The sequence below is a fragment of the Tursiops truncatus genome, chromosome 1, assembly GCF_011762595.2.
Source record: "Tursiops truncatus isolate mTurTru1 chromosome 1, mTurTru1.mat.Y, whole genome shotgun sequence".
Lineage (NCBI taxonomy): Eukaryota > Metazoa > Chordata > Mammalia > Artiodactyla > Delphinidae > Tursiops > Tursiops truncatus.
In genome coordinates this window covers 153,487,377-153,501,982 of record NC_047034.1, presented here as the reverse complement: position 1 = coordinate 153,501,982, position 14,606 = coordinate 153,487,377, and the positions used below count along the sequence as shown (strand labels likewise).

Sequence of the window (14,606 nt, the reverse complement as noted above, 5' to 3'; positions counted from 1 at the left end):
GAAACAACCTAAGTGTCCATCATCGGATGAATGGATAAAGAAGATGTGGCACATATATACAATGGAATATTACTCAGCCATAAAAAGAGATGAAATTGAGCTATTTGTAATGAGGTGGATAGACCTAGAGTCTGTCATACAGAGTGAAGTAAGTCAGAAAGAGAGAGACAAATACCGTATGCTAACACATATATATGGAATTTAAGAAAAAAAAAAAATGTCATGAAAAACCTAGGGGTGAAACAGGAATAAAGACACAGACTTACTAGAGAATGGACTTGAGGCTATGGGGAGGGGGAAGGGTAAACGGTGACAAAGCGATAAAGAGGCATGGACATATATACACTACTAAACGTAAGGTAGATAGCTAGTGGGAAGCAGCCGCATAGCACAGGGAGATCAGCTCGGTGCTTTGTGACCGCCTGGAGGGGTGGGATAGGGAGGGTGGGAGGGAGGGAGACGCAAGCGGGAAGAGATATGGGAACATATGTGTATATATAACTGATTCATTTTGTTGTGAAGCTGAAACTAACATACCATTGTAAAGCAATTATACTCCAATAAAGATGTTTAAAAAAAAAAAAAAAAAAAAAACAAAAATGGGCAGAAGACCTAAATAGACATTTCTCCAAAGAAGATATACAGATTGGCAACAAACGCATGAAAGAATGCTCAACATCATTAATCATTAGAGAAATGCAAATCAAAACTACAATGAGATATCATCTCACACCAGTCAGAATGGCCATCATCAAAAAATCTAGAAACAATAAATGCTGGAGAGGGTGTGGAGAAAAGGGAACACTCTTGCAGTGTTCTTGCAGAACAGTATGGAGGTTCCTTAAAAAACTATAAATAGAACTACCATACAACCCAGCAATCCCACTACTGGGCATATACCCTGAGAAAACCATAATTCAAAAAGAGTCATGTACCAAAATGTTCATTGCAGCTCTATTTACAATAGCCTGGAGATGGAAACAACCTAAGTGTCCATCATCGGATGGATGGATAAAGAAGATGTGGCACATATATACAATGGAATACTACTCAGCCATGAAAGGAAACGAAATTGAGCTATTTGTAATGAGGTGTATAGACCTAGAGTCTGTCATACAGAGTGAAGTAAGTCAGAAAGAGAAAGACAAATACCGTATGCTAACACACATATATGGAATTTAAGGAAAAAAAAATGTCATGAAGAACCTAGGGGTAAGACAGGAATAAAGACACAGACCTACTAGAGAACAGACTTGAGGATATGGGGAGCGGGAAGGGTAAGCTGTGACAAAGCGAGAGAGAGGCATGGACATATATACACTATCAAACGTAAAATAGATAGCTAGTGGGAAGCAGCCACATAGCGCAGGGAGATCAGCTAGGTGCTTTGTGACTGCCTGGAGGGGTGGGATACGGAGGGTGAGAGGGAGGGAGATGCAAAAAGGAAGAGATATGGGAACATATGTATATGTATAACTGATTCACTTTGTTATGAAGCAGAAACTAACACACCATTGTAAAGCAATTATATTCCAATAAAGATGTAAAGAAAAAAAAAAAAACCATGTGAGCAAATTAGCCAGCAGTTCAAACGAGCAGGATTAACGCTTCTCAGTGCTATGTACACACCACTAGGGGGCCGTCCCATGGCCTCTCCAAGACAGGGCAACACATACCAGTAAGAGATTCATTCACTTTACAAGGAGATAAACAGATCCCGATTCAGCTACCCAGAATCCAAGTCAGGCTGCGTTAATGATAACAATGATAGTAATATTACCATGAATAATATTAATAGCAAATACTTAAGGCTTACTGCATGCTGGGCATGGTTTTAACCTCTGTACGTGTATTTAATCTTCACAACTCCTCCATGAGGTATGTGGCGTTATTATCACCACTTTACAGACTGAGATAAACACAGAGAGGTTAAGTAACCTGTCCAAGAGCACAAAGCTAATAAATGGTACAGCCAGGATTCAAACCCAGGGAATCTGGGTGAAGAGTCTGTGCTCTTAATCAAAAACTATATTAACTATCAGAAAAATGTGGGGTTCAGAAAGCATTTCTGGCAGAGGAAATAATTTCAGCACAAAGAGACAGCATTATGATGTGCTCAGAAATAAGTAACAAAAAGCAGTATAAATAAGTAGAAATGAAAAGTTTTGTTTGAGGAGCATCAGGGGATACAAAAGAAGAGTGCTGGGGTTAGGGCTCAGGCATCAGATTCAAACAGACGACCTGAGTTCTATTCTGTCACGGACCTGGTGAGTGATCACAAGCATGTCACCTACTCTCACCAAGCCTCAGTCTCTCCATCTGAATAATGGACATCCTCTTACAGAACTTTTGTGCTCAGGGTGAGGCCCACAGACCCACAGTAAGTGCTTAAGAAATGTAAACTGCTAATGATAATAGTCATAACAGTAATCAATTTTTATTTAAAAATACAATTTTATTTTTTTAATTTATTAGAAATAGATTTTTATTATATGTAAGGCCAAACTGTGAGACTCTGAATGCCACGTGGAGTTTGGATTTGACTCCAAAGGAGAGCTAAGTACATAGCACACACAGGGCAGGGATCTCTTGAGAGAAGCCCATAGCACGGGGCACCCAGCATTAAAAAGAATGGAAAGAGGGCTTCCCTGGTGGCGCAGTGGTTGAGAGTCCGCATGCCAATGCAGGGGACACGGGTTCGATCCCTGGTCCAGGAAGATCCCACATGCCGCGGAGCAACTAAGCCCGCGCGCCACAACTGCTGAGCCTGCGCTCTGGAGCCTGTGAGCCACAACTGCTGAGCCTGTGATCTAGAGCCCGTGAGCCACAACTACTGAGCCCACGCGCCACAACTACTGAAGCCCGTGCACCTAGAGCCCGTGTTTCACAAAAGAGAAGCCACCGCGATGAGAAGTCCGCACACCGAAACAAAGAGTAGCCCCCGCTCATCGCAACTAAAAAAGCCCACGTGCAGCAGCAAAGTCCCAACACAGCCATAAATAAATTTTAAAAATCAAATAACTATGCTTCTTAGTCCCTTTCTTCCTTTCCTCCTTCCCTCCCTCCCTTTTCTTTCTCTCTTCCTCACTTTCTTTTCATTTTTTTAACATTTTAAACATTTCCCATAATCTCATGGCTTTAAAAAAAAGTACCACAGATTTTAACAATTAACATGGGCAGAGACATCTCTAAAAACACACCCCATGCCCTACAAACCTGTTAAGCCCTGGACTCAGAATCCAAGTTGTCCCCTGTGCAAATCCAATTTAGGTTAGCAAGGACTAAATATCACTGGTTTAGCTCAAGGAGAAAGACGACGACTGTGCAATTACTTTTCAGCCACAGGCTGCAGTGGTCACGGGCTACTGGAGAGATGACTTTTTCCTCCAGGCTCTCTCTTCACTGGGCCTTCTGTGAACTGTCTGTGGTCTGGTGATAAAGCTGAAAGAGAAGTGGCAAGAGCAAACCAGGAAGGGTTGGGGGTGGAAAGAAGTACAGAGCCCGCTTAAAGAGGAAGGGGGCAGATGTCCTTCAGGCGACAAATCACTCGGGCTAGGAAATGTATGAGTCTAGAGGGTTCGAAAGACAACAGATTTTTGAGCACCTACTGATGTACGAGGCATTAGGCTGGCATTTGGGGAGGAGAGAGGATGCAAAATACTAAAAGCAGCAAGTTCGAGCCTGTAAAAATGTAGCTGAATGAACAGCCAACAAAGAGATGAAAAAGCAGAGGGTTTTACCCGGAAATAATAAGCAGTCGGGTTTGAAGTAAGAGGAAATGAAGGTGAGCTGGGGAAGATAAGACTCGAGAAGGGGGGCTGAGGCCAGACCACGCAGGACTTGAATGCAGTGCTGAAGAATCTGAACTTTATTCCTCAGGCTACAAGGACTGGCGCAGCATTCAAGTTCACAAAACAAAACAGTAGGGCATGATAAAAGTCGTTCTAAGGCAAGCCCCAAGGGAGGAGGAGACAGGGGAGGAAGACTTGTAAGGACACCACTGCACTAGTTCAAGTAAGAGGATACCAACGTGAACCATGCAGATTTAATTTTTTTTTAATTTTCAAAAAATTTTTAAATTGCAGAAAAAGAATGGACAGAATTTGGTTATTAGACATAGGAGAGGGAAGAGTCAAGGATGACTGAGGTTTTTAGTGATTATATTGACAGAAAAGAAACTGGAGGGAGGGAAGGAGTGAGGAAGAGAACGAACGTAGTAATTTGGAAGAAACCAGCCTAGGAAAGGCCCTGAATAGGGGAAGCCAGTTTCCAAGCTCTTAGAGGTGGGCATTTGCAATTCCTAAATGTGCTTCCCAGAGGAAACCACCCCTAAATTAGCATCCCTTCGGTCCTGTGAGACCTTCTAGAAGGCAAACATTCACTCCCATTTTACAGACGGAAGAGAGGAAAGTCAAGAGACACGTCCAGTATGATACCAAGGTGCAGTAACAAAAATAAATATTAAAGTATCCAGCCACGTACACATACACTTTGTTCAAATCCTCATCATTCACATTTGGAGCTTTAGTTCACATACGCACCACCTGTAAAATCTACAAGTTTGTTACAGTAGATTTTAAGCCGCAAAGAAAACAAGCGAGCCAGTGAGCTTCTATGTCCCAAAACTGTCTTTCTGCTAATAAATATTGATGTCTCCCTCTTCCTGAACCTTCTGTCCCCGAGGACTTTTCCGTGCAAAGCACCCCTTCTAAGTGAACGTTTGTGGGTCACCTGCTTGCTCTAGGCTCCCACTGTAGAATTCCACAACAAACTGTTTTCTGAGGGCAAGAAAAGTCTTCAGGGGGTTCTCCTGTTCTAGAAACAAACAAAAGGTTAAATGCGACGAAGAGGGAAACGGAGAAGGGAACGACAGAAGGAGGAAGAAAAAGGAACACAGTTCTCTTTTGTTTAAAGGAACCAAGTGGGCCAAATTAATTTGCTTAGGAGCCTGCAGAGCTTCCCACAAAGGTGGAGATGATGGGCAAGATTTCCACATGTAGGATAAACATCTAGGAAAATTCATTTTCTCTGTGCTAAAAGGGTACATCGGTCACACAGATTTTACTTATTAAGAGACGGGGGAGCAAGGAGACTGACTAACCCAGGGGCTGTTTTTCCGACATTCTCACTGGCTTCTGCCCTGGTAATCTAGGTTACCCTTTATGCTACCCTGAGTTATAAATAGCATTCATTTCCTTTCTCAGGCCAGACAGACTTTAATGCTTTATTTCTTGGGTCCAAGGGAAAAAATACTCATAGCACATCTCATTCTGAATTTGAGTTACTACCAAGCTACCTCGCTTTGAATCAACCATGGAATAAGAAAACCACTTCAAAACATCAAAATTTGTTTGTTGTTGCCATGTTGTTAAATTAGCCCAGAAAAGCCCAATGGGACTTCTGAGTAGCTGTTTCCTTTCTAGTACATAGCTCATAATCCTCCAGAACACAGCTCCAGGGCTTTGCATGTGTCTGGGATGAGGCAGGTGAATATTTTATACAATGACATGGGTGAGTACTGAGCCCGATGAAGGATTCCCCAAGGGATAAGAGCACCTTCAGTTGTTAGACAGAAACAGGAAGGTATTTCTCCTTATTTCTTTTTAAGGAAAGAAAAAGCTACACCAAGAAGAGCAGTTAAATAAGTGAAGAAGCAGAAAAGCCCCTACTTACAACAGCTACTTGTCTGAGACCCATGCAAGGTCTAGGAGTCTGAAGAGGCCAAGAGAATCAGATGGAACAGGCTGCCACTCGACCAGAAGCTTTACATCTCACTTCAACATCACAACTTAGCTCAAAGATCCCGGTCTGAACCTGAAATGACACCAACCCCGACCTAAAACTTCTGCATTTCACTTTTCTGCAATTCCTACCAAGCTTGGCTTGACACTCCTGAATGCAGGAAAGACAAATCAAGGAAAAGAATGGACATTTTTGGAGAGATGCATCCAAGTGAGAGCTTTCCTTTCTCTACCAAGACAAAGGCAAGGACTGAAAGCCAGCTTCACTTTGCCCCCCAAATACCTAGGCCTTTGAGGGGCTCTTACCCTTGGCTCACCTCACAAGGTCCCCCCGTCCTGCTGAGCCAACCCCACACTCTCTTACTATGAATCACCAGATCCCTCTCTGTCAGACTGTCAGCTCCTTGCGGAAGCCCTGTTTCTCCTGATGAGCGTCACAAACAGCATTTTAAAGCAGTCTTTGGGTTGGTCCCCTGGGCTATCAGGACGTGGGAATTTTGATCATATGCATATAGGAAGCATCAAATTCGCTATCTGTTTCCCTTGGGGTTCAGGGACATCCAGAGGAGGCCCAAAGGGTTCCCCCAACCTGTTGTAGATGGTGTGACTCTCCTCTGAGGCCAAAGCAACTCTGGAAACAGAGCTGACCGAAACAGAACTGAGGGCTTGGTGCCAGTTCTTACCAATTTTAACATGAGCAACTTAGCATTTAGTAGTGTAACCCCACTTATTGTAGGTATTACGATGGGGACAAATCATTTCAAATTAAAAATGAAACCAAAACCTTGACAGTAACTCCTCACCAGCAAGTGGCTAGTTTCGGATTTCTGAAAGGTCACAGAAGATTCTGAGATCACTTTGCATTTATCACCCAGCGGCAGATAACTGCTTCAGAGCTGCCCCGACTTCTCACAGAAGACCTCCCTCTACTTAGGAGATGAAGCGCTCCAACAGGCTCTGGCGTGCTGGCTGAGAAAACAGAACCCACCTCTTTCTGCTGCCATCGGGCCTGTCCTCTGCCAACTGTCTGGATGCTGCCCTTTCTAAGGGGCAAGGGGAAGATATGTACTTAATCTTAAGCTCTCACCTGTCCCAGTACCAGAGCCCAGAATGTCATGGAAATTGATGCAACAGCTCCCTCAAGATCAGCCCTTCAAGTGAGCTAAGCCCATGAGAGATGCAAACTATCAGCACCATCGTGTGCTGCGACTGTATCTTGCAGAGGCTGCAACGGAAGAAAAGAACGAACACGGAGGAAGTCCTTTGCTCGCTTAGTTTCCTCCCATTTTACAAACTTGTGCAACGTGCTATTCCCCCAGCCTCTCATAGTTTCCAAGCCTTTTAAGAGCAAGTGGAGCGCCGGCCCACACTTACACGGCTACTTGACAGTTCCCTAGCAAACGGCTGAGAAAAGGGGCACAAGTGGGTACTAGTGGTCATGCCAAAGCTCAGACGTAACAGGAGCTGCATGGGCACACCCAGGAGAAAAAAAATACCAGGGAGCCCCGGGCAGAAAACCTAGGAGCCAGACAGAAAACAGAGGTCTGCAGGTCCTCCCAAAGCACCAGCCTGACCCAAATTTCAGCCCTGGGCCTCTCACTCTCCAGAAGACAACCTCCTGCTCAACAATTGGTCTTTTGTGCTGCACAACGTTATGCACCAAGGGCTGGGTGGAAAAAAAAACCTAATCCCCTTCACCTGTAACCTCATTGTGGCCTCCAGGCCCAGGGTGGACAGGGCTCTCCTGGACTCCGGGTCTGCGCACAGCGCAATCTCTCACAGGGGCTGAGGACCGACAGGAGAGCCAGGCAGCCCCAGTACACACACCAGTCCTCACCCAAAGGAAGGCTCCGTCATGGGGAGTGCACCTCCACACAAGTCAAACTCGAAGGTCAGGATGGAGAAACTGAGGCTCAGAGAGGGGCAGCCACCCGCCCCAGGTCACACAGCGAAGTCAGGAACGGAGCTTTAGTACTACCAGAACCCCGGCCTCGGGATTCCTGAGTACCTCACTGGCCCCCGCCTGCCCTCATCACGCTCGGCTAAGAATAACTAACATCCCCACAGCACCTCAGCCCCAATGTCTCCGCCTCCGTAGGGCCAGGACCTTGGTCTTTGCCCCGAGCGTCCGCCAGCCAACCCACAGACCCTGCCCGCCCGAGGGTCTGACCCGCCACCGCCCCGGAGCCCCAGCCCAGCGTCCCACCGCCCGCCTGACCTGCAGATTCGCGCTCCCGAGAGCCGGCGGCGGCAGACATTTCCCTGCCTGCTTCCTCAAGCTCTTCATCACGCCGCCCGGAGCCCCGCCCCCCGTTTCCACCCCCAGAGGGGCCCGCCCCCGCGTGCCACCCTCGCCAATCAAAGGCCGGGCTGCTCCATAGCTCCGCCCCCAAAGAGAACGGGGCCCGCCCCTGAAGCCTGGCCTCCTCCAATCCCCTTCGCGCCTTCCGAGATCGATACCTGCCTCCGCCAATTCCAGAGCGCCCGGGCCGGGTGCCCTGGGCTGAGTTCCAGCCGCGCGGCGTGGGCGTCTCGGGCTCCGGCTCCTTGCGCCTGTAGCGAGACAGCCACAGAAACTTAGGATCTAGGGCCTTGGTGTTGAAACCTGCGGAAGGAAAAAGGAGGGAATACTGAGCCACGGACTTGAAGAGCCGGTTCCACCTCCGCAAGGTGGATTTGCTCCGTGAGCAAATCGCTCAGCCTCTCCGGGGAGGCTCCAAGCCTGTTTCCCTGGCGCACAGTGTGGGCCTGAGATTCAAATACAATAATAAACATGAAAACGAAAGTGCTATACCAAGATAGACAAGCACCACTCCTGCGACCTGGTGGTAACTACGTGCTAAGGTCTATGCTCCTTAATTCTCACAACTAACTTTAGGAGCAAGGGAACGATTATCCGGTGGCAACTATTATCCCATGGCAACTGAGCTCAGAGAGGTGAAGTCTGAGGTCGCAGAGTGAGTGGCAGTGTGGGAACTCAAATACATGTTAGTACTAGGGAGCGGGTTGGGGGCTTTAACTACCCATAATCTCCATCAGCAACTCGCAAGCCTCCCAAAAAAACACACTCTAAGTAAAAGCAGTGTGCCTGCTATGAAATATGCCTTCAAGACGAGTCCTCTGGTTCCCTCTGAACCAGATTGCCACTCTTCCTTCCTAGAAATTCTTGGGTCTTCTCTGCCTCTCACTCAAACCCAGGTCTGCCTGATTCCTAAACACTTGCTGTTTCCTATGCTATCCTGCCTGTTCTCCTTGTAGAACAGCATGAACCTGACCGAACTGAATTGGATTTGCAAGGGCATCATAAATGAAGAGACTTGGGTCGTAGGACTGACTATGGCACTCCCAGACACAGCTTTTAAATTATTTTCAGCAGTTACATGCCATTAACCCATCTGATCCTCACAAAACTCTTGGAGTAGTAAGGCAAGTTCGTATTTCCACTGTACAAATAATAAAGCCAAGGCTCATAGAAATAAAATATATTGTTCACATTCACAACTAGGAAGTGGCAGAGCTGGGATCTGAACTGAAATCTCTGGACTCCATGGGCTTTGGAGTTATAACCTGGGGTTCCAAACCTGGTCCTATTAACTTCCATTAATGAATGACCTCGGGTAAGTTACTAAAATGTCAGTTTACTCTCTTGTCAGTGTACTCATCTGTAAAACAGGATACTCTTTAGTACTGCTCAAAAGAGTAAACAGAAAAACATGGTTGTTGTCTGTTGCTGTCTAGAAAAATACATGGCACACAGTAGGTACTCAATTAATGTTGGCTAATTCTTTCCTCTAACTGTGATCTTTTGACCAAGTCACTTCCACTCCCTGACCTTTTGTGCTGCACATTACCCACCAAGGACTGGGTGGGGAAAAACTAGTTCCTTTCACCTGTAACCTCATCCCGGACTCTGGTCCTTTTATCTGTAAAATGCAAGGGTTGGGCAGGTGGATTCCCAAGAGTCTGTCATCTCTGAGAGTCCCCTCTCACCCAGACCCCTCCCAGAGGAAGTCCACATCATGACAGCTGCTCAAAGAAGCTGAGTTAGTGCAGTTTCCCTGCTGGTTACCCCAGGTGTGGACCCCGGAAGGAAGAGCAGGGAAGGGAACCGACAGACAGATACCTAAGCCTAAAAGAGGGGAATCATCCTCGACTACTCCCTCTCTTGCATTCTCACAGCCGGGCACCAAGCTCTGTTCATCCATTCAACAAATATGTGTTAAGTGCCTACTACATGGCAGGCACTGTTGTAACCACAGACAGTAAAGCTGTGAACACAACCCAAACTCAGTGTTCCCATGGTGCCTTCATTCTCATCAGTTTGATCTCTCCAGTCCATCCTCTCCTCCCCATCCCCATGACTGGGCCCTGGTCCAAGCCTCATTTTTTATGCCTGAACCACTGCAATACATTCCCATTGATCTCCCTGCTCTAGGTTCTCCCCTTCTGCACCAGTTGCCAGAGGAACTTTCCTAAAGTGCAAATCCTGCCTCGTTATTCCTCAGTTTAAAGCTCCATCAGCTCCCCACAAGCTACAGGGCAAAATCCAAGCTCTTTGATGGTTATTTAAGACCCTTCATGCGCTGTCTCTGCTGGCCTGTCCTGGTTCAGCTCATTCCACAGCCTCCTCCCACCCCAACTTCAATCCCACCCAGTGCTCTGCTCTTAACTCCGACTGTCTTTTTTCCCATGTTGGCTGCCTGGGAAAAAAACCTCACTCATCCCTCAAGTCTCAGCTTAAACATCACCTCCTACACGAAGTCTTCCCTGAGCAGTGTAGATGGGATGGGTTGGCATGAGCTTAGGATGCATTAGAGCAAAACTCAAGAGCTCAGTCTCTGGAGGAGACTCTCTAATCCTGTCTAATCCTGGCTCTATTATTTACCAGCTATGTACTCAGGTAAGGCATTTAACCTCCCTGAGCCTCAGTTCCCTCACCTGTAAAATGGACACACTGATAATACCTACCTTGAACGGCTGTGGTAAGAAAAATGAGATAATGTGCTGAAAAGTCCTCAGAACAGTGTCTAACACGCAATAAGTCCACAATGAATGTTAGCTAAGGAAATATTTTTCTGAGCTCCTACTATGTGCTGGGCACTTTCACATGTATTACCTCATTTAATTCTCACAATTCCGTGAGGAAGATATTCTTTACATATAGAAGTCTACAAACAAGCAAACTCATAGAAAAAGAGATCAGATTTGTGGTTACCAGAGGGAGGGATGAAGTGGGGGAAAAGGGGATTGGGTGAAGGCAGTCAAAGGTCCAAACTTCCAGTTATAAGATAAATAGGGAGTTCTCTGGTGGCCTAGTGGTTAGGATCCCAGGCTTTCACTGCCGTAGCCCAGGTTCAATCCCTGGTCGGGGAATTGAGATCCCACAAACTGCATGGTATGCACCCCCCCAAAAAGAAAAGAAAAATAAATAAGTACTAGGGGTGCAACAACATGATATTTAATACTGCTGTGTTATATGAAAGAAAGTTTTTAAGAGTGTAAATCATGAGTTCTCACCACAAGGAAAAAATATTTTTTTCTATGTCTTTAATTGTATATCTGTATGAGATGATGGATGTTCACTAAACTTATTGTGGAAATCGCTTCGTGATGTATGTAAGTGAAATCATTATGCTGTACACTTTAAACTTATACAATGCTGTATGTCAATTAGAGCTCAATAAAACTGGGAGAAAAAAAAAAGCTCTACAAAACCAAGGTTCAGAGAGGTGAGGTGGTTTGCCCAAAGTCACACAGCTAAAGACCAGCAAAGATAGGCTTCAAATGCAAGAGGTTGTATAGCTTCAAAGTCCATTCTCTTTGCTGTTACTACTGTTATTACTTCTCCAACAACTACCAATAATAATCATAAAACAGGTTATCCTTATTAGTTGAAGGTTTGGAGATAAATTTCCCCTGCTTATAGAATCAACCCTTTAACTCAGCATTCAAGGCTGTATATTGTTTCCTTTTCCCACATTGCCCAGTTTGCATCAACAGTCAGTACCCTTCCTGCACACCAGGCAAACTAAGTTGGAGTCCCCAGACATTCAGTCTCCATGAGGAGACCACGATAGAAGGGGAGCCCACCCCGGATTCCTGCAGAGCCAGGATGTTAGCTAGAAAGGAAATAAGTGACAGTGTTGGGTAAACAGCTAAGCCCCAGTGCCTGGTGGCTAGAATTTGCATGTTCTCTGGCTGATTCTCTGCTCTTTACCTGCCTGGCTGATCACCCAGTCTAAACAAATTCTGCCCTAGAGGCCACTAACTTCTCACTGTTAAGTTAAAGCTAGACCATCCTCTCAGCTGTGGTGGGGGACAGAGCAGGGTACAAGGGCAGGAGAGCTCTTATGACAGACTTCCCTTGGTTCTAGCCGTGGTTGTCAGGGAGAGGGAAGGTGGGTCTCTAGAAGCTGCTGACCCTGCTAACTTGTAAAAGATTCTGCATGAGAATCACAACTCACCCCATGCAGCCCTGCCCAGAGCAGGGAGGGCAAAGGGGCCCTGCTGGCGTTAAGACTCAGGTCCAGAAACGGGAAAACAGAAATGCAAACATCATGGCTGGCTGGTGGCCTGGGGGCACGGTGGCCTCGTGCCAGCAGCTTTGAGAGGGCACAGAAACTGTAGAGTGTAAGTCCAAAGGGTGCAAAGTCAACTGGTGGTGGGGAGGTCAGTGCCCAGCCTCCCCTTCCCCCGGGAGCCTGTGGTCTTACCTACCTGGACAGGCCCTGGTGACTTCCTGGAGAAACGTTCTGGTGTGTGAACCAAAGGGGAGCTGGAATACGAGGCTGAGCTCCGCTGTGTCCAGCTGGACGGTGACATCTGAGCCTGCACAGGGGAGGCAGGAAATGAGCCCCTGGCCTCCAGGATGCTTAGGTGCATCTTTAGACTGGAGCCCCCAGCATGGAACGTCAGCAGCCCAAGCTCCCAAAGCCCCTTTGACCCTTAAGCTGGGGCAATAAGGGAGCCCTCTGTACCCCCAGCTTCAAATTAACATCACCCTCAGTCTACAAAGGGGGTGGACCTCAGCTCTGAAAATTCAGTAAGCCTCACCGTAGCCTTCTGGACGGAGCCAGAAGAAACCAACTTCTCAACCTGTAGTCTACCCCCCGCCCCACCAGTGGAATGAAAAGCACACAGAGGCAGACAGGGGGGCCGTCCGTCAGTCAGTCTCCCTGACTGTGCCAGACACACGCTAGTCACAGGGAACACCATGCTGAAGACATCAGACATGGCCTTGTCTTCAGGGAGCTAGAGTGTGGATGGCGTCTGGCTCATAGCGTAACCTCAGCACCCAGCAGGCACATGGCGAGCACGCAAAACATGTGCTGAACTAATGAATGAGTAGGAGCAATGCCGCAGACTGATCAAGAGCGTGGGCTCCAGAGACTGGATTCCAAGTCTGAATCCTTGTCCCACCACTTGCTAAATTACTTAATTTCTCTGGGCTTCCATTACCTCGTCCATAAAATGGGGATGAAAGCAGTGATGACCTCACAGAATTGTGAGGAAAGCACTGCATGATGTGTGTAAAGCTCGTTAGCATAGTGCCTGGCACGAGGTCATCATTGATTAAATATTCATTTCTATGATTATTAGTACTACCTCTGCTATTACCACTGCAGTCCAGCAAAGAACACCGACATTAAATAGGCCACTATAAATAATTAAATCACTGTGGGTGACAGAGAGGCGGTAAGGACGAGACAAAGGAATGCGTATGAGTGAAATACAAACACTTTCGGATACAAACACTCTCAGGAGTTCAACAAAGGCTTCCCGAGGAAAGTCAGTGTGAACTGAAGCCCTGGAGGATAACTGGCTATGCGAAAAGAGGAGTGAGGGCTTTCGAGAGGAGGAAGTAGCGTGTGCAGGGGCTCCGTGGTGAAAACGTGTCACGTTTGAGGTGCGTGGAATGCAGAGGATTCCAAGTGCAGCAAGCAGGGAAAGGAGTGACTGGAGAGATGACCGGGGCCTCATCCTGCAGGGTCCTGCGTGCCACAGTGAGACGATCAGAAAGTGCTTTTACTTCACACCACTCTTCTCTCTGCAGATTCTGTTCCCCCTGCCCCAACTGGGACTCAGACTGAAAGGACCACTCACCAAGAAAGTAGACTTCACCATCCAGGGACACTGCGGGCAGGGAAACGAAAGGGCCCTTAGCAACTGAGCATCATCCTTCCTCCCAACGCCCCACCTCCAACAAGGGCAGAAATGACCCGGGACCCCAGAGGAGAGGGATCATCCTGTCCAGGCCCCTGTGGCACCTTCTTCCAGAGCGAAATCCCGAGAGATCGGCACGATCTGGTCCAAGGAGACATCATCTCCGGTAACAGCCATCCTCCGGTGTGTGTACAGGAAGAGACTGAGGGCAGGAAGCAGAGTGAGGACAGGGGGCCTGTAGTCTAGTCGTCCCTCAGGCCCATCGGGGAAGCCTCGGGGTGCTCACACTCTCTCCTTGGTTCCTGGGGCTGTGCTCATGCCTCTCTGCTCATGTTACCCACCAGAGACTGTTGGGTCATCAAAGCTGAACTTGCCTCATTTCGGGGAGCCCCTGCCTTGTTAGTAAAACCCATGTTTGATCTCCCCCTTGTGCGTTCTAGCACTGCAAGTGACAAGAACAGGGCAATCTTAGCCTCCCCACTCCCTCCCTGAACCTCAGCTTTTTCATCTGTAAGGTGAGGGTGGTGGGTTCAAAAATGTCTAAGGCTCCTCCTTCCCAGCTCTGAGACCCTGAGGTTCACTTTCTGGCTGTGAGACCATTGATAAATATTAATTATTCTCTCTCTGCTTCTGTGTAATATGTGGGTATTACTAGCAACATTTATGGAGCCCTTTCTATGTGCTTCACAGCATTTTAAACAC

At 47.2% G+C, this 14,606-nt stretch overlaps 1 protein-coding gene across 11 annotated transcripts in view; it reads right to left on the bottom strand.

The window, feature by feature from the left end:
• The window catches only part of INPP5B (inositol polyphosphate-5-phosphatase B), a 47,764-nt gene that overhangs the window by 32,252 nt on the left and 906 nt on the right, over positions 1 to 14,606 (bottom strand). For 6 of the 11 annotated variants that reach the window (XR_012325898.1, XR_012325900.1, XR_012325904.1 and 3 more), the window contains 4 exons: positions 14,009 to 14,106; positions 13,845 to 13,874; positions 12,459 to 12,569; positions 8,206 to 8,346 (listed from right to left, as the gene is read on the bottom strand). Coding sequence is in view for 5 of the 11 variants with exons in the window: in XM_033837734.2 (XP_033693625.1) it covers positions 8,206 to 8,346; positions 12,459 to 12,569; positions 13,845 to 13,874; positions 14,009 to 14,106 (380 nt within the window). In the remaining 6 variants the exon portion in view is untranslated. Of the gene's footprint in view, positions 1 to 3,216; positions 3,370 to 5,673; positions 5,815 to 7,959; positions 8,069 to 8,201; positions 8,347 to 12,458; positions 12,570 to 13,844; positions 13,875 to 14,008; positions 14,107 to 14,606 lie in introns of those variants that run through there. The other 5 variants (XM_019938088.2, XM_073791746.1, XM_033837761.2 and 2 more) reach the window with 5 other exon arrangements.